The sequence below is a fragment of the Monodon monoceros genome, unplaced genomic scaffold (genome assembly GCF_005190385.1).
Source record: "Monodon monoceros isolate NGI ecotype Baffin Bay Population unplaced genomic scaffold, NGI_Narwhal_1 Super_Scaffold_18, whole genome shotgun sequence".
NCBI classification, from domain to species: Eukaryota; Metazoa; Chordata; class Mammalia; order Artiodactyla; family Monodontidae; genus Monodon; species Monodon monoceros.
This window is the reverse complement of record NW_021703774.1, coordinates 68,002,091-68,020,878: the sequence shown is the minus strand read 5'-3', so window position 1 is coordinate 68,020,878 and position 18,788 is coordinate 68,002,091. Positions and strand designations below refer to the sequence as shown.

Sequence of the window (18,788 nt, the reverse complement as noted above, 5' to 3'; positions counted from 1 at the left end):
TTGTTTAATTGGGAATTAAAGGAAATCTTGCCCTAAAATGGCCAAGATAGGGTTCTTTTGACATTCTAAAAATGATTAGAAGAAAGCCAGCTTGATAAAACATCTTTTCAAAATTTTGACCTTAAAGGAACAAAAGCCCTTCTAGGAGGAACTTGCATTTCTCTCCCTGTGCTTTTGAGATGTAAATGTTATATCTGATCTTCTTAGGCATTTTATTCCGTGTTTCGAGAGCTTGGTCTTTGCCATCCGGAAGGTACACATATGGTGTACATTTGGCAGCCAGCTGAATAGATTGGGATTCCAAGCAGTCATCTTGTCTGGCTATGCCAGCTCTCAGGAAAATTTGTTATAAGGAGTCCCAGCCCATAAGGGGCCTTGTCATCTCAACCTTTGTTTTGTGTACCTGCACAAAAAAGACCTTTAGTTTCTTAGACTATTATGGGGAGTAAACTTTCTGTATTTTAAGAAGGCTGCATTCTTTGCGCTCTCTTGTGGGGTTGCCTCTTGCGTCTTACTGGTTTGAGTTGCTATTAAGATACTATTCATCAATGGCCAGACATTGGATTCTTTAAATTGGAGAAACTTCTAAATTGCTAAATTTTTAGAGAGCTCTCATTTTGAACAGCTGTTTTATTGGTGCCTATGAAAATACCAAATTAAAAGGTAGATGCAAAATATATATATATACATACATAAGTAAAACAGGTAACCTTAAAAACTCCCTTAGTTTAAGGGCTTCCCTGGTGGCGCAGTGGTTGCGAGTCCACCTGCCGATGCAGGGGACAGGGGTTCGTGCCCCGGTCCGGGAAGATCCCACATGCCGCAGAGCGGCTGGGCCCGTGAGCCATGGCCGCTGAGCCTGCGCGCCCAGAGCCTGTGCTCCGCAACGGGAGAGGCCACAACAGTGAGAGGCCCGCGTACTGCAAAAAAAAAACAAAAACAAAAATACAAAACAAAAAAAAACCTCTCTTAGTTTAAAACTAACAAATAAAAATGTTTTAGGAAGCCTTATTTGTGGTCTCAGCTTCCCTTCAGTGGTTCTTGCAGATGCTAATAAAAACATTAGCTTAATTAATGTTAATTAGGTTGATTAACAGGAGAATAAGAAGAAACTGAGGGGAAAGTCAAGAGACTTCTTCCCAACGAAGTGAAAATTTTAAAGGGACTTATCCCAACAGAATGGAAATCTTTAGATGATTATTAGGAAATGGGATAAATAAAATGGATTTTGATAGGATTAAAACAAAAGTTTTGACTACCTGGGGTTGGATAGACCAAAGGGACCCCCCAATTAGTCCCCCCAACATTAAAGTGCACTCTATTAACCCCTATTTTGAAACAAAATTTAAAGGCTGGAAGAAAATTACACTGAGATACCTGACTAGCATTTGCTTGGGACAACAGTGAGATCAATTAATGAAGTTAAGATTAACAAAAGGGCCTGTGTCCCTTGGTTTGACCCCTCACTGGGAACCCCAAAGCTTTTTATACAAAAATGGATAAAATGGCCAGGGGATAAAAAGGAAAGTTTCTGGACTCCTTGTAAGACCAAGACTTGTTGATGGGGTCCTAATGGAGGCTTAAGTTAAAGGTACAATAGTTATAAATTTGAAATAAAATCTTATAAAAACTGATGTATTTGAATGGGATTTATATAAGATAGTTACATCTCTTTTGTCTAATTGTACTGTGGGATAGACATTACATCTCTATGAGGAATGCTTCCCCTGACTGGTATTATAAGACAGGGCATATAAATCTGCCCCTTAGGCAGTATTAATTAAACATACTAAAAGAAACCAATAGGGACTTCCCAGGTGGCACAGTGGTTAGGAATCCGCCTTCCAATGCAGGGGAAATGGGTTCTATCCCTGGTCAGGGAACTAGATCCCACATGCATGTTGCAACTAAGAGTTTGCATGCCACAACTAAGGACCTGGAGAGCTGCAACTAAGACTCAGTGCAACCAAAATAAATAATTAATTTAATTAAAAGTTGATTTTTTTAAAAAAGAAAGAAACCAATATAGTTACCTGTGCCCACACAGCATAAAGTAAAAACGGGGCCCCAACATTCAGGGACTAATAAAAGCAATAATAAATATTTTTTGCCCCTAGGGTAAATTGCTCTGTTTAATTTGTGCATGCACAAAGAGGGTCTTTGTAGAATACCTTGTGCATAAATTTTTGAAGGCATGATAAATTGAATCCCAAAGTTCTAGAACATAGAACTCTTGATTTCCAGTTTAGTGAAAAATCTTCTTGCTGATATTAAAAAAGCAAATGAAAGAAAATGTAATTGGGCAAATCAATATTTTAATATCATTTAGGCAGCAGACCAGTTCTTTGGGGAATTAAAAGCAACTGTCTTTGTCTTGCCAATCTACAAATCAGAAATGTAAATACAGCCCACAGTGACCTGAGACTGAGCCTAATTAGCTCAATCAGGTTGAACCTGAAGCTGAAGAGGGAAAAAAGGAAAAAAGAGGCCTTTTATCAATAAAACTCAAACTGTTGGTGCTCTTGCCTTCTGAGATGGCCCACATTCTGTCTGTGGTGTGTGTTTCTCCCAGGGCCGTCTTGCCTTTTGAGACGCGAATAGCATTCTGCCTATGGAAAGTGTATCTCTCTAAATAAACTCAGCCATAAAAAGGAATGAAACTGGGTCATTTGTAGACACGTGGATGGACCTAGAGAGTGTCATACACAGTGAAGTAAGTGAAAAAGAGAAAAACAAATACCGTATATTAATGCATATATGTGGGATCTAGAAAAATTGTATAGATCATCTTATTTGCAAAGCAGAGAGACGTAGAGAACAAATGTATGGATACCAAGGGGGAAAGGGGTGGGGGTGGGAGGAATTGGGAGATTGGGATTGACACATATACACTACTGACGCTATGTATAAAATAGACAACTAATGAGAACATACTGTATAGAACAGGGACTCTACTTAATGCACTGTGGTGACCTAAATGGGAAGGAAATCCAAAAAAGAGGGGATATATGTATGTGTATAGCTGATTCACTTTGCTGTACAATAGAAACTAACACAACATTGTAAAGCAACTATACTCCAATAAAAATTAATCAAAAATATTAAAAGTAAATAAATAAATCCACTTCTTACCTATCTAAAACATAAATAAATAAATAAAAACTAAACAAGGAACGAGGGGAAGATGGCGGAAGAGTAAGACGCGGAGATCACCTTCCTCCCCACAGATACACCAGAAATACATCTACATGTGGAACAACTCCTACAGAACACCTACTGAACGCTGGCAGAAGACCTCAGACCTCCCAAAAGGCAAGAAAGTCCCCACGTACCTGGGGAGGGCAAAAGAAAAAAGAATAAACAGAGACAAAAGGATAGGGACGGGACCTGTGCCAGTGGGAGGGAGCTGTGAGGGAGGAAAGGTTTCCACACACTAGGAAGCCCCTTCGCGGACGGAGACCGCGGGTGACGGAGAGGGAAAACTTCAGAACCGCGGAGGAGAGCGCAGCAACAGGGGTGCGAAGGGCAAAGCGGAGATTCCCACACAGAGGATCGTTGCCGACCAGCACTCATCAGCCCGACAGGCTTGTCTGCTCACCCGCCGGGGCGGGCGGGGCTGTGAGCTGAGGCTCGGGCTTTGGTCGAAGCGCAGGGAGAGGACTGGGGTTGGCGGTGTGCACACAGCCTGCAGGGGGTTAGTGCACCACGGCTAGCCGGGAGGGAGTCTGGGGAAAAGTCTGGACCTGCCGAAGAGGCAAGAAACTTTTCCTTCCCTCTTTGTTTCCTGGTGCGTGAGGAGAGGGGATTAAGAGCGCTGCTTAAAGGAGCTCCAGAGACTGGCCCGGGCCTTGGCTAAAAGCGCAGAACCCAGAGACGGGCATGAGATGCTAACGCTGCTGCTGCCGCCACCAAGAAGCCTGTGTGCGAGCACAGGTCACTATCCACACCCCCCTTCTGGGGAGCCTGTGCAGCTCGCCACTGCCAGGGTCCCGTGATCCAGGGACAACTTCCCCGGGAGAACACACGGCGCACCTCAGGCTGGTGCAACGTCATGCCGGCCTCTGACGCCGCAGGCTCGCTCCGCACTCCGTGCCCCTCCCTTCCCCCGGCCTGAGTGAGCCAGAGCCCCCGAATCAGTGGCTCCTTTAACCCCGTCCTGCCTGAGCGAAAAACAGATGCCCTCCAGCGACCTACACGCAGAGGCGGGGCCAAATCCAAAGCTGAGCCCCTGGGAGCTGTGAGAACAAAGAAGAGAAAGGGAAATCTCTCCCAGCAGCCTCAGAAGCAGCGGATTAAAGCTCCACAATCAACTTGATGTACCCTGCATCTGTGGAATACATGAATAGACAACGAATCATCTCAAATTGAGGAGGTGGACTTTGAGAGCAAAATTTATTATTTTTTCCCCTTTTCCTATTTTTGTGAGTGTGTGTGCGTATGCTTCTGTGTGAGATTTTGTCTGTATAGCTTTGCTTCCACCATTTGTCCTAAGGTTCTATCCGTCCGTTTTTTTTTCTTCTTCTTGTTTTTAAAAAAGAAAATTGTTTTCTTAATAATTATTTTTTATTTTAATAACTTTATTTTATCTTACTTTATTTTATTTTATCTTCTTCTTTCCTTCATCCCCTCCTTCCCTACTTCCTTCTTTCCTCCTTCCCTCCCTTCCTCCTTTCTTTCTTTTTTTTCTTTTCCATTCTTCCTTCCTTCCTTCCTTCCTTCCTTCCTTTCTTTCTTTCTTTCTTTCTTTCTTTCTTTCTTTCTTTATACTTTTTCTCCCTTTTATTCTGAGCTGTGTGGGTGAAAGTCTCTTGGTGCTGCAGCCAGGAGTCAGTGCTGTGCCTCAGAGGTGGGAGAGCCAACTTCAGGACACTAGTCCACAAGAGACCTCCAAGCTCCACAAAATACCAAACAGCAAAAATCTCCCAGAGATCTCCATCTCAACACCAGCACCCAGCTCCACTCAACAACCAGCAAGCTACAATGCTGGACACCCTATGCCAAACAACTAGCAAAACAGGAACACAACCTCACCCATTAGCAGAGAGACTGCCTAAAATCATAATAAGTCCACAGACACCCCAAAACACACCACCAGACGTGGACCTGCCCACCAGAAAGACAAGATCCAACCTCATCCACAAGAACACAGGCATTAGTCCCCTCCATGAGGAAGCTTACACAAGCCACTGAACCAACCTTAGCCACTGGGGACAGACACCAAAAAAAACGGGAACTACAAACCTGCGGCCTACAAAAAGGAGACCCCAAACACAGTAAGATAAGCAAAATGAGAAGACAGAAAAACACACAGCAGATGAAGGAGCAAGATAAAACCCACCAGACCTAACAAATGAAGAGGAAATAGGCAGTCTACCTGAAAAAGAATTCAGAATAATGTTAGTAAAGATGATCCAAAATCTTGGAAATAGAATGGACAAAATGCAAGAAACATTTAACAAGGACCTAGAAGAACTAAAGAGCAAACAAACAACGATGAACAACACAATAAATGAAATTAAAAATACTCTAGATGGGATCAATAGCAGAATAACTGAGGCAGAAGAACGGATAAGTGACCTAGAAGATAAAATAGTGGAAATAACTACTGCAGAGCAGAATAAAGAATGAAAAGAACTGAGGACAGTCTCAGAGACCTCTGGGACAACATTAAACACACCAACATTCGAATTATAGGGGTTCCAGAAGAAGAGGAGAAAAAGAAAGGGACTGAGAAAATATTTGAAGAGATTACAGTTGAAAGTTCCCTAATATGGAAAAGGAAATAGTTAATCAAATCCAGGAAGCACAGAGAGTCCCATACAGGATAAATCCAAGGAGAAATATGCCAAGACACATATTAATCAAACTGTCAAAAATTAAATACAAAGAAAACATATTAAAAGTAGTAAGGGAAAAGCAACAAATAACACACAAGGGAATCCCCATAAGGTTAACAGCTGATCTTTCAGCAGAAAATCTGCAATTCAGAAGGGACTGGCAGGACATATTTAAAGTGATGAAGGAGAAAAACCTGCAACCAAGATTACTCTACCCAGCAAAGATCTCATTCAGATTTGATGGAGAAATAAAAACCTTTACAGACAAGCAAAAGCTGAGAGAGTTCAGCACCACCAAACCAGCTTTGCAACAAATGAGAAAGGAACTTTTCTAGGCAAGAAACACAAGAGAAGGAAAGACCTACAATAACAAACCCAAAAAAATTAAGAAAATGGGAATAGGGACATACATATTGATAATTACCTTAAATGTAAATGGACTAAATGCTCCCACCAAAAGACACAGATTGGCTGAATGGATACAGAAACAAGACCCATATATATGCTGTCTACAAGAGACCCACTTCAGACCTAGAGACACATACAGACTGAAAGTAAGGGGATGGAAAAATATATTTCATACAAATGGAAACCAAAAGAAAGCTGGAGTAGCAATTCTCATATCAGACAAAATAGACTTTAAAATAAAGACTATTAGAAGAGACAAAGAAGGACACTACATAATGATCAAGGGATCGATCCAAGAAGAAGATATAACAATTGTAAATATTTATGCACCCAACATAGGAGCACCTCAATAAATAAGGCAAATACTAACAGCCATAAAAGGGGAAATCGACAGTAACACATTCATAGTAGGGTTAAACACCCCACTTTCACCAATGAACAGATCATCCAAAATGAAAATAAATAAGGAAACACAAGCTTTAAATTATACATTATCCAAGATGGACTTAACTGATATTTATAGGACATTCCATCCAAAAACAAGAGAATACATATTTTTCTCAAGTGCTAATGGAACATTCTCCAGGACTCATCATATCTTGGGTCACAAATCAAGCCTTGGTAAATTTAAGAAAATTGAAATTGTATCAAGTGTCTTTTCTGACCACAACACTATGAGACTAGATATCAATTACAGGAAAAGATCTGCAACAAATACAAACACATGGAGGCTAAACAATACACTACTTAATAACGAAGTGATCACTGAAGAAATCAAAGAGGAAATAAAAAAATACCTAGAAACAAATGACAATGGAGACACGATGACCCAAAACCTATGAGATGCAGCAAAAGCAGTTCTAAGAGGGAATTTTATAGCAATACAATCCTACCTTAAGAAACAGGAAACATCTAGAATAAACAACCTACACTTGCACCTAAAGCAATTAGAGAAAGAAGGACAAAAAACACCCAAAGTTAGCAGAAGAAAAGAAATCATAAAAATCAGATCAGAAATAAATGAAAAAGAAATGAAGGAAATGATAACAAAGAAAAATAAAACTAAAAGCTGGTTCTTTGAGAAGATAAACAAAATTGATAAACCATTAGCCAGACTCATCAAGAAAAAAAGGGAGAAGACTCAAATCAATAGAATTAGAAATGAAAAAGGAGAAGTAACAACTGACACTGCAGAAATACAAAAGATCATGAGAGATTACTACTAGCAACTCTATGCCAATAAAATGGACAACCTGATAGAAATGGACAAATTCTTAGAAATGCACAACCTGCCAAGACTGAATCAGGAGGAAATAGAAAATATGAACAGACCAATCACAAGCACTGAAATTGAGATTAAAAATCTTCCAACAGGGCTTCCCTGGTGATGCAGTGGTTGGGAGTCCGCCTGCTGATGCAGGGGATGCGGGTTCGTGCCCCAGTCCGGGAGGATCCCGCATGCCGCGGAGCAGCTGGGCCCGTGAGCCATGGCCGCTGAGCCTGCGCGTCTGGAGCCTGTGCTCCACAGTGGGAGAGGCCACAACAGTGAGGCCCACATACCACAAAAAAAAAAAAAAAAATCTTCCAACAAACAAAAGCCCAGGACCAGATGGCTTCACAGGTGAATTCTATCAAACATTTAGAGAAGAGCTAACACCTATCCTTCTCAAACTCCTACAAAAAATAGCAGGGGGAGGAAAACTCCCAAACTCATTCTACGAGGCCACCATCACCCTGATACCAAAACCAGACAAAGATGTCACAAAGAAAGAAAACTACAGGCCAATATCACTGATAAACATAGATTTAAAAATCCTCAACAAAATACTAGCAAACAGAATCCAACAGCACATTAAAAGGATCACACACCATGATCAAGTGGGGTTTATTCCAGGAATGCAAGGATTCTTCAATATACGCAAATCTATCAACGTGATACACCATATTAACAAATTGAAGGAGAAAAACCATATGATCATCTCAATAGATGCTAGAAAGCTTTTGACAAAATTCAACACCCATTTATGATAAAAACACTGCAGAAAGTAGGCATAGAGGGAACTTTCCTCAACACAATAAAGGCCATATATGACATACACACAGCCAACATCGTCCTCAATGGTGAAAAACTGAAAGCATTTCCACTAAGATCAGGAACAAGACAAGGTTGCCCACTCTCACCACTCTTATTCAACATAGTTTTGGAAGTTTTAGCCACAGCAATCAGAGAAGAAAACGAAATAAAAGGAATCCAAATCGGAAAAGAAGTAAAACTGTCACTGTTTGCAGATGACATGATACTATACATAGAGAATCCTAAGGATTCTACCAGAAAACTACTAGAGCTAATCAATGAATTTGGTAAAGTAGCAGGAAACAAAATTAATGCACAGAAATCTCTTGCATTCCTATACACTAATGATGAAAAATCTGAAAGTGAAATCAAGAAAACACTCCCATTTACCATTGCAACAAAAAGAATAAAATATCTAGGAATAAACCTACCTAAGGAGACAAAAGACCTGTATGCAGAAAATTATAAGACACTGATGAAAGAAACTAAAGATGATACAAATAGATGGAGAGATGTACCATGTTCTTCGACTGGAAGAATCAACATTGTGAAAATGACTCTACTACCCAAAGCAATCTCCAGATTCAATGCAATCCCTATCAAACTACCACTGGCATTTTTCACAGAACTAGAACAAAAAATTTCACAATTTGTATGGAAACACAAAAGACCCTGAATAGCCAAAGCAATCTTGAGAACGAAAAACGGAGCTGGAGGAATCAGGCTCCCTAACTTCAGACTGTACTACAAAGCCACAGTAATCAAGACAGTATGGTACTGGCAAAAAAACAGAAAGATAGATCAATGGAACAGGATAGAAAGCCCAGAGATAAACCCACACACATATGGTCACTTTATCTTTGATAAAGGAGACAGGAATGTACAGTAGAGAAAGGACAGCCTCTTCAATAAGTGGTGCTGGGAAAACTGGACAGGTACATGTAAAAGTATGAGATTAGATCACTCCTTAACACCATACACAAAAATAAGCTCAAAATGGATTAAAGACCTAAATGTAAGGCCAGAAACTATCAAACTCTTAGAGGAAATCATAGGCAGAACACTCTATGACATAAATCATAGCAAGATGCTTTTTGACCCACCTCCTAAAGAAATGGAAATAAAAGCAAAAATAAACAAATGGGACCTAATGAAACTTCAAAGCTTTTGCACAGCAAAGGAAACCACAAACAAGACCAAAAGACAACCCTCAGAATGGGAGAAAATATTTGCAAATGAAGCAACTGACAAAGGATTAATCTCCAAAATTTACAAGCAGCTCATGTAGCTCAATAACAAAACAACAAACAACCCAATCCAAAAATGGGCAGAAGACCTAAATAGACATTTCTCCAAAGAAGATATACAGAATGCCAACAAACACATGAAAGAATGCTCAACATCATTAATCATTAGAGAAATGCAAATCAAAACTGCAATGAGATATCATCTCACACCAGTCAGAATGGCCATCATCAAAAAATCTAGAAACAGTAAATGCTGGAGAGGGTGTGGGGAAAAGGGAACACTCTTGCACTGCTGGTGGGAATATGAATTGGTACAGCCACTATGGAGTACAGTATGGAGGTTCCTTAAAAAACTACAACTAGAACTACCATATGACCCAGCAATCCCACTACTGGGCATATACCCTGAGAAAACCAAAATTCAAAAAGAGTCATGTACCAAAGTGTTCATTGCAGCTCTATTTACAATAGCCCAGAGATGGAAACAACCTAAGTGCCCATCATCGGATGAATGGATAAAGGAGATGTGGCACATATATACAATGGAATATTACTCAGCCATAAAAAGAAACGAAATTGAGCTATTTGTAATGAGGTGGATGGACCTAGAGTCTGTCATACAGAGTGAAGTAAGTCAGAGAGAGAAAGACAAATACCGTATGCTAACACATATATATGGAATTTAAGGGAAAAAAATGTCATGAAGAACGTAGGGGTAAGACAGGAATAAAGACACAGACCTACTAGAGATTGGACTTGAGGATATGGGGAGGGGGAAGGGTAAGCTGTGACAAAGTGAGAGAGTGGCATGGACATATATACACTACCAAACGTAAAATAGATAGCTAGTGAGAAGCAGCTACATAGCAGAGGGAGATCATCTTGGTGCTTTGTGACCACCTAGAGGGGTGGGATAGGGAGGGTGGGAGGGAGGGAGACGCAAGAGGGAAGAGATATGGGAACATATGTATATGTATAACTGATTCACTTTGTTATAAAGCAGAGACTAACACACCATTGTAAAGCAATTATACTCCAATAAAGATGTAAAAACAAAACAAAACTAAACAAAACAAAAGCAAACAAACTCAAACTGCTTGAAAGGCTCCCTCACCCAAAATCGAATTAACGGCCTCCTTAAGGATTTATCAAGGACAGATACAAATCTCAAAGTCTTTTCTGCAAATAGTAAAAAGCCTTAATTATCTGAGCAAATAAATTTAACTTACACCAACTGTCATTTATAAATTAGTAAGTTTATATTGTAATACCTGATTCATGACTCAGATTTAAAATGAAGTTATGAGATCTCTAGTTATGTCTGTTTATACATCTGTGTGTACATTATACATATGATACATATTTACCTTCAGATAGTATTATCAAAATTAAATTTATAGAAGAGCTCTATCTAATTGACTTAAAAGTAGCATTTACAAATTAAATATTTTTAAATGTAGTAGAAACTAACCCAAATGAATTTCAAGTTCACATATCTGGGAAATATTCAATATTAAATTAATATTCAGTATTAAAGTTCAAGTTTGTTGGTTTAATTAATACAGATATGTCTTACTTTTATTACACTTAGCTTTACTAAAAGTCAAATAAGGTCATATTATCTCTATTATAAAATTTATCAGTGAGAAAAATAGCTTGGGATGGTGGCTGACTTGGTGTCATGTCTCAAAGTTTTCATGGATAATCTAAACATAATTGTTCAGAACAAATGAATTAAATAGATATAAATGGGGTAAGAGCTTTTAGGCTAACCCTTGAAGAATAATTATGTTTTATGGTATATCTACTTAAAAATAGTTTCTCTAGATTTTTGGTAACTTGAAACTTTAGAATTTTGGTAAGTGAATTTAAATGATGGAAATTTATTAAATACCTAGACCATTTCCAAATAAAATAAGATACTGAAATATTAATTACTGAATATAGGCTTCATTTTGCAGAGAAACTAAAGATATTTCGGACTATTAATAAAAATGTTTGGTGCCACACTAAAAAATAGTCTATAAAAAAGCACATGTTTTTAGAAATCATAAATAATATTTGTAAGTTTGCCAATCTACAGAATGCCAATGTAAAAGACAGTGCATCGTTGCTTACTTCTTAGCTTTTACTAGAAATTACAGTACTTAAACATTAAGAATCCTAATTAATATACATAATTAAAACTAATAAGGGTAACAACTTTGCATGAAAGGAAAAGGACATAAAGAATGAACATTTTGTTATGGGAAAAGAGAGTCATTTTGTTCTGGAGAGAAAAAAAGGAAGAAAAAGCACTGGACTAAATCTGAAAGTAAAAAAGACAGTTACAGAAAGTTTGTGGGAAAGGAACCCTGAGAAAAGAGTTTTGTGCATGGTCAGGACTGGCTAAAATTAAAATAAAATTTAATTGAGTAAATAAGTTTAAATATTAAAAGTAAGCTGGTACAAAACTAGAATTTGGTTTTCTCTCCAAGGTCAGAGAACAAAGTTTTCTTGGAATATTGATCTGCTTTTGATAACAGATTGTAAAGTTTCTTTATCTTTTAAGTAATTTGTTGTAGCTTTCTGTATTTGCCTTTAAAATCTTTAATGTCACGTTGGTTGAGTGAATAAGTATTGTTTTACACTGACCTATGATCCTATTTGACCAAGTGTTTTAAAAACCTTTTGATATCTTTGACAAACTTCCCAAGTCAAATTCCAAATGAATTCTCCTGACTTCTAGCTAACTTTGTGATGTTTCAAAGGGCCACTGAAACATCCCAAAGAGAGATATTAAACTAATTAGGTTTGTTGAGTATGTTAAATTACATGGGAAATATTGTCAAATAAGTTGTGATAAACTTTCTTAGGCTATATTATATGGATATACGTCATTAATATAGAACTTCTAAAAATTATATGAAATTCCTAAAAATCCGATATGTCCTGGTATAGTGTTATTAGTCATAATTCTAATTATTATCTTAAAATGTTGTATGTCACAGAATGTTGTATATTCTTTGTCAGTTATGTTGTAATCAGATATTTAACCATGCCATTTAAAATTTTTTGTCTTTTATAGACAGTCATTTTTTATGCTTTTACAAAATCAAGATCTTCAAGATTCACAGAAAGGACTTTTTGACAAATAAGGTTTCTGATGACTTGTAGATCATACCACTGAACTGGGTAAGAAATTACAAAACTCTAATGGAAAACCTGATGACTTCATCCAGATCAGCAGGAATCAATTACATGGGACTGAATGAACTAATAAACACAATTTGCATTTTATAACTTTTTTCTGAAATATTACTGACTTTTAATATTTATTTTCCAGAAAACCTTTCCTCTTACACTATGACCTACAAAAAAATGATAAAGTATACCTTTGTAAACAAAGATGAAATATTTAGCTTTTTCTCTCTACCTGATCCCTCCAGAATTTGGCTTTTCCAGCTGGCTCCCCTCTGGACTTTATAGCTTATTGCAATCCAGATTACAACTAGTTATACTCATCATTATTTTAATCTGTTCTCTCTTTGTTGTTTTCAAACTATGCTTTTTGTCTCTCTCTGCTCCACTCTGAGCTATATTACTTACATTCTGTCTATTTTGTAATATTGTTGTTTCTTAAATTACCTGATGTGTAACCAGGCCTCCAACAAAATTAATGATGGCTAAAAGTCTTGAGGCAATGATCACATATATAACTCTATACAGAATAATTGTAATAGTGCAACTCTAGATATGGGAAGAAGTAACAAGAGAAAAACATTTCCTGGATCATAATAGACTAGTAAGACAGATGATCCAGAGAATTTTAGGTTATTAACAGGGCCTAATTCAGATATAGCACATGAATGGCCTATCACTGAGATCTTCGCCTTACTTAGGAATAAGTGTTCTTAGCGCCACGGGACAAATAGGTCATGAAATGCCTCCCAAACCTTGGTCGAATTTATGACCAACAAAGGGCACTGTAAAGAAAAAAATGTTGCCTGCCATTCCAGTTCTATAAGGATCAAGCCATTAGCCACTGCAGTTGCCCACAAACAGGGAGCTCCAAGGGGAATTCAGGATAGAGAAAAACAAGAAACATTCTGTGTTTTGGATATACTGGTCCTTAAATAGTTAAGATGTATATCTAAGGGAAATTTTTATTTTTTGTGGTATGCAGGCCTCTCACTGTTGTGGCCTCTCCCGTTGCAGAGCACAGGCTCCAGACGTGCAGGCTCAGCCGCCATGGCTCACGGGCCCAGCCGCTCCACGGCATGTGGGAACTTCCTGGACCGGGGCACGAACCCGTGTCCCCTGCATCGGCAGGCAGACTCTCAACCACTGCGCCACCAGGGAAGCCCCTAAGGGAAATTTTTAAATGACCCCTGATTCTTACATCTTCCCATACAGAGAAAAGCACTAAAATCATTAAGTTGAGATTTCCCTTCTTTGTGATTAGCACTAATCTTTTGATGCTTGACTACATGTTTTTCCAGCAAAAAGTTTGTATATATCCTGGCTCCTCCCTTACCTCTTCGGAGCAGTTCCTCAGAGCTATCTGAGAGGCTGTCTTCTGGGTGATAGTCCTCAGTAAGTTTCTTAATAAAACTTAATTCTCAGCTTTTATGTTGTGCATTTTTCTTTCATTTGACACTTGCTATCTGTCTCTGAACCCCAAGTGGAAGCAGAGACAGAAGCTCCTTGGTCTTCCCTGGATGACATTAGGAGCTGAGACCCCTGTCCCAGTCCAACCCATCTACTCACCCAGGATCAGCAGTAGCAGCCACAGAAACATGGGGATGTGGCCTGGCTGAGGGCAGGGAAAGTCTCTCTCACCACAAGCCAGGCTTCTTTCTCATCCACGAAAGAGGACAGAAGGGAGGTACTCAGATGAGATCTGCAAGAGTTAGAAAAGGGGAAGTAAAAAAATCATATTTTGCCTTGGGTTCTGAAAAATTAACACAACTACCTTCCTAAATGTTGTTTGTATTTCAACCCCAGCAGTTGTGCAGTTTTAGACGTTGACAGTTATCTTCTAGCAGCTCAACTCTCTCTGGAGAAATGTCTCCAAGGCTGTGCTGGGTTCTCTGAAATGCCACACTATAGATTTGCTAGTATTCAAATAACTTTTTTTCATTTTTCAAATGGAAAAACCCTTCCATTACCTTGAATTCATACAACATCTGGTTCTGCATAAGGCTCCTAATATAGACATACCTGGTGACTGTGGTGTCCTGCTATGTTTTATGGTGTAAGTCACAAAAAGTCAAAGGGTCAAAGCAGACACGAAAGCCTTTTGACTTTACATAAAGTGGCACAAAGTTGTTGAGGAGGAAAAATTTTTTTAAATTCACCAACTACAAAAGGAGCTGCCCCTAAATTCCTCCCAGATCTGTGCAAATTAGGAGATAAAAGAACAAGCATTAGGTAGGAAACTGTTTTGTGCCCCATCTCAGCCTATAACCAGTGCTGTGCCTGGGCAGGCCCTTGTGATTCTTATTATGATTGCAAGACACCCTCAGCAATAAACAGGAAGAAACTTTGGGGAAAAAAAGTTTATTACTCATAGGTCCTGGAAAGCTTTTATTGGGGTGGAGGGTGGGGCTTAGTGTTTTGAGGGCTCACTCTTTATTGGTGAATTTAAAATATAAAAGCCAGAAGTTAAAGCACAGGAAGAGAAAAAAACAAGAGGCCCAAATGGTCAGTTATCAAAATCAACCAATATCTCTAAAACAAAGGAGCCTGGGGGGCAAAGGAGGGCGGTGGGGTGGGCTTTGGTGCTGCCTTTTATCTAGTGGCTGGCAGTGTGTTTATTCAAAGTAGCTCTTTGAAGTGGATGCCTCAGCAATCAAAGTTTAAGTCGGGCACTTGCATTATGAAAGAAAGAACAACTGTTAGGCCCATACTACAGAACCTCTGTTTTTAAAGCCAGAGCCTTTATCAGAGAGGCCTTCCCTGGCCTTGCAATCAAAGAGGTCTCACCTGATTATTTTCTGTTTCAAGCCCCTGTATGCTTTTTTTTCATAGCATTTTATCATTATTTGTAATTATTTCCTCTATTTTCTTGTTTGTTTTTACGTCTTCTCCTCAGCTATCATTCAAGGGCCCATGTTTAGCTTACCCATTGTTGTATCCCTTGTACCTCTACCAATTTTCTCTTGCAGGGAGGCATTAAATAAGTATTTTTTGAGAAACTATGAAAAACTCTGGACCAGGGTTTCTTGACATTTATTTCATTAGCACTTCCCTAAGGGGCCTTTTCAGATTTTTTTTTTCTATCCACCCCCCTCCTCTATGAAACATTAATAGCACAGATATGCTGTATGTATATATAGACATAAAAAGTAAGATTTTTTTTTTCACCTCCACAAGGACCAATTTTTGCTGCTTTGAGGGTGATATCACCTCTGTTGGGAATGCATGCTTGAGACGTAGAGACAGACCATTCTCAGCAATCTAACTACCAGGATAGAAAGTTATGACCATTCAAAGACATCTTTGTATTAGAAACAGAAACCTCTGATCAAGTTTCCCTTCTTTGTGGAGGCTATCCTGAGGCTATAATGGAACGAAGTCCTCTCCTTTAACCAGATGACATTCTTTTCTTCCCCCCCATGACAGTTACCAAATTTTGTTTTTCTGTATGCATTTACGTGGTTATGATGTTCCTTTCTCTCCTTAGACTGTAGTACCACAGGGCTGAAAAGAGTCTGGTGTGTTCTCCATCACGTTTTTTTCTTTTCTTCCTTCCTCCCATCCCTTATTTCCTCCTACACTCCTTCCTCCCTTCCTCTCTTTTTTTGTTGTAGAAAGAACAGTTAACATGATATCTATCTTCTTAACAAATTTTTTATTATGCAATACATTATCGTTGACTATAGATACAATGTTATACAGCAGCGCTCTAAAGCTTAACTTAATCTTGCTTAACTGAAACTTTATGCCAGTTGACTAGTAACCCCTCAGTTCCTCCTCCTGGCAACCACAGTTCCACTCTGATTCTATGAATTTGATTATTTTAGATAGCTCATGTAAGTGGAATAATGCAATGTTTGTTTTTCTGTGACTGGCCTATGTCACAACATAATTGTCCTCATGTTTCACCCATGTTGTCACAAGTTGAAGAATTTCCTTCCTTTTTTAAGGCTGAGTAGTTTTTCGTTGTATGTACATATAACAGGGAAGAGCCAATCCTGACTCCATGTTGGATCTGTTTCTTTACTTTAACCTTTGCTTCCTGTTGCTTTTGTTCACTAAAAGGACACTGTGTATACATAATGGACTGCCTTCGGGAACCCTGCCCCTCTGCCTGAATGTTAAACCAAAGTGCCTTTGTTTAGGGAAGCAACCTGACCCTGTCCGCCTGGGAACAGCTGCAAGAAAGAAGAAATTAGCATGTCCCCTCTCCGAGGCTGGCCATTCCAGGAGATATTTGCAAGAATTATGGCCTTTTTATTTTACTTCCTCACCTCCTCCCACCCTCTGTTCTATAAAAGAAACTGACATCCAGACCCTATAAGATGTTTTTTTTTAGACACTAGTCTGCCATTTTCTCTGTCTGCCAGGTTTCCAAATAAAGTCATTATTCTTTGCCTCAACACCTTGTCTCCTGATTTATTGGCCTGTCATGCAGCGAGCAGAGGGAACTTGGACTCAGTAACATATATACCATGTTTTCTTTATCCATATATCTATTGATGGACAGTGAGGTTTCTTCCACATCATGGTTATTGCGCATAGTGCTTTAATGAACATAGCAGTGCTAATATCTCTTCAAGATCCTGATTTCAATTATTTTGGATGAATACACAGAACTGGGATTGGTGGATCATACAATAGTTCTATCTTTTTTTGTTAGAAACTTTATACTGTTTAATATAGATGCTGTATCTTACAGATTAATAAATGATGCCTTACTAAAATTGGTGAAACTTATAAGAGGAAAATAAAGTGAGGAGGTGCAACAAAGTCAGGTTTAAGCCTCTGCAGTCAGGGAAATATGGATTCTGGTCTTAGCTCTACCCTCTACAGACTGTATGAACATGGCAAACTACTTCCCCAAGATTGTTAACCATGCACAATATCACACACTTAAAACATACTTTTTTTTAAATAATTCCAGATAATATGTGTAAGTTTTCCATACATAATAGACCCAATAATTAGTCTTTGGTAACATTTTTTGGCTAGTAGAATATTAGTAGGGATCAGTATGATATATCATTTGGAGGTATTCTCTAAGTTTTGGGTCTTAAAAATTATATATTACAAAGAGATAAAGTTATGCTGAAAAGGCTAAAAACATAACACCTTTATGAAAGTGTTGGTTATAAAAGGTGGATGCATTTACACTTCCAGTAATGATGGAAGAAGAAACTGAACTAACCTTTCTTTTGAGGATCACTAGAAATGCTGGGCGAAATTCTTTTAAAAGTCTGTTTCAAGGTACTGAAGGGATAATAAGACAGCAAAGAATTCTGAGACACGATTAGAGAAGAAAGGAGCTCAGGGAGAAAAACCTGGCTTCTGAAACCACTTGTTTAAAAGGGCACTTGCCAAGTCCAGAAAGGGCAGCAGGGAGGCTTGTGCTTTAGCACAGTCCTGTGGGGTTGGGAGACATGGACTGGTATTCATGCTGGTGTGTGTGGAAATGTTTAAAATATGATTGTAAAATTAAAAAGAATAAAATACTGCCATTTGCAGCAACATGAATGGATCTAGAGAATACTTAGCTTAGTGAAACAAGTCAGGCAGAGAAAGACAAATACTATATATCAGTTACATGTAAGTAATCTAAAAAATAATACAAATGAATAAATATACAAAACAGAAACAGACTCACAGACATAGAAATCAAACTTATGGTTACCAAAGAGGATACAGAGAGAGGTAGGGAGGGATAAATTAGAAGTATGGGATTAACATATAAAAACTATGATACATAAAATAGATAAGCAACAAGAGTTTACTGTATAGCACAGGGAATTATATTCAATATCTTGTAATAACTTATAATGGAATATGATCTGCAAAAAAAAAAAAAAAACAGAAGCAGAACCAAATCACTGTGCTGTATACCTGAAACTAATGCAATATCATAAATCAGCTATACTTCAATAAAAAATATATATATGGCTGTAAAATTTTTGACAGTTCCTCAATTTAGAGGTGGAGTCTATACTCCCTCCCCTTGTATCTGGACAAGTTTGTTAGGTGCTAAGACCCAATAAAACTGTG

General features: G+C 38.4%; 1 protein-coding gene across 4 annotated transcripts in view; it reads right to left on the bottom strand.

The window, feature by feature from the left end:
- The window catches only part of FCRL3 (Fc receptor like 3), a 40,838-nt gene extending 26,223 nt beyond the window's left edge, over positions 1 to 14,615 (bottom strand). For 3 of the 4 annotated variants that reach the window (XM_029227202.1, XM_029227205.1, XM_029227204.1), the window contains exon 1: positions 14,316 to 14,584. Coding sequence is in view for 1 of the 4 variants with exons in the window: in XM_029227204.1 (XP_029083037.1) it covers positions 14,316 to 14,346 (31 nt within the window). In the remaining 3 variants the exon portion in view is untranslated. Of the gene's footprint in view, positions 1 to 14,315 lie in introns of all 4 variants that reach the window. The other variant, XM_029227203.1, reaches the window with a different exon arrangement.
- Positions 14,616 to 18,788: the final 4,173 nt, after the last annotated feature.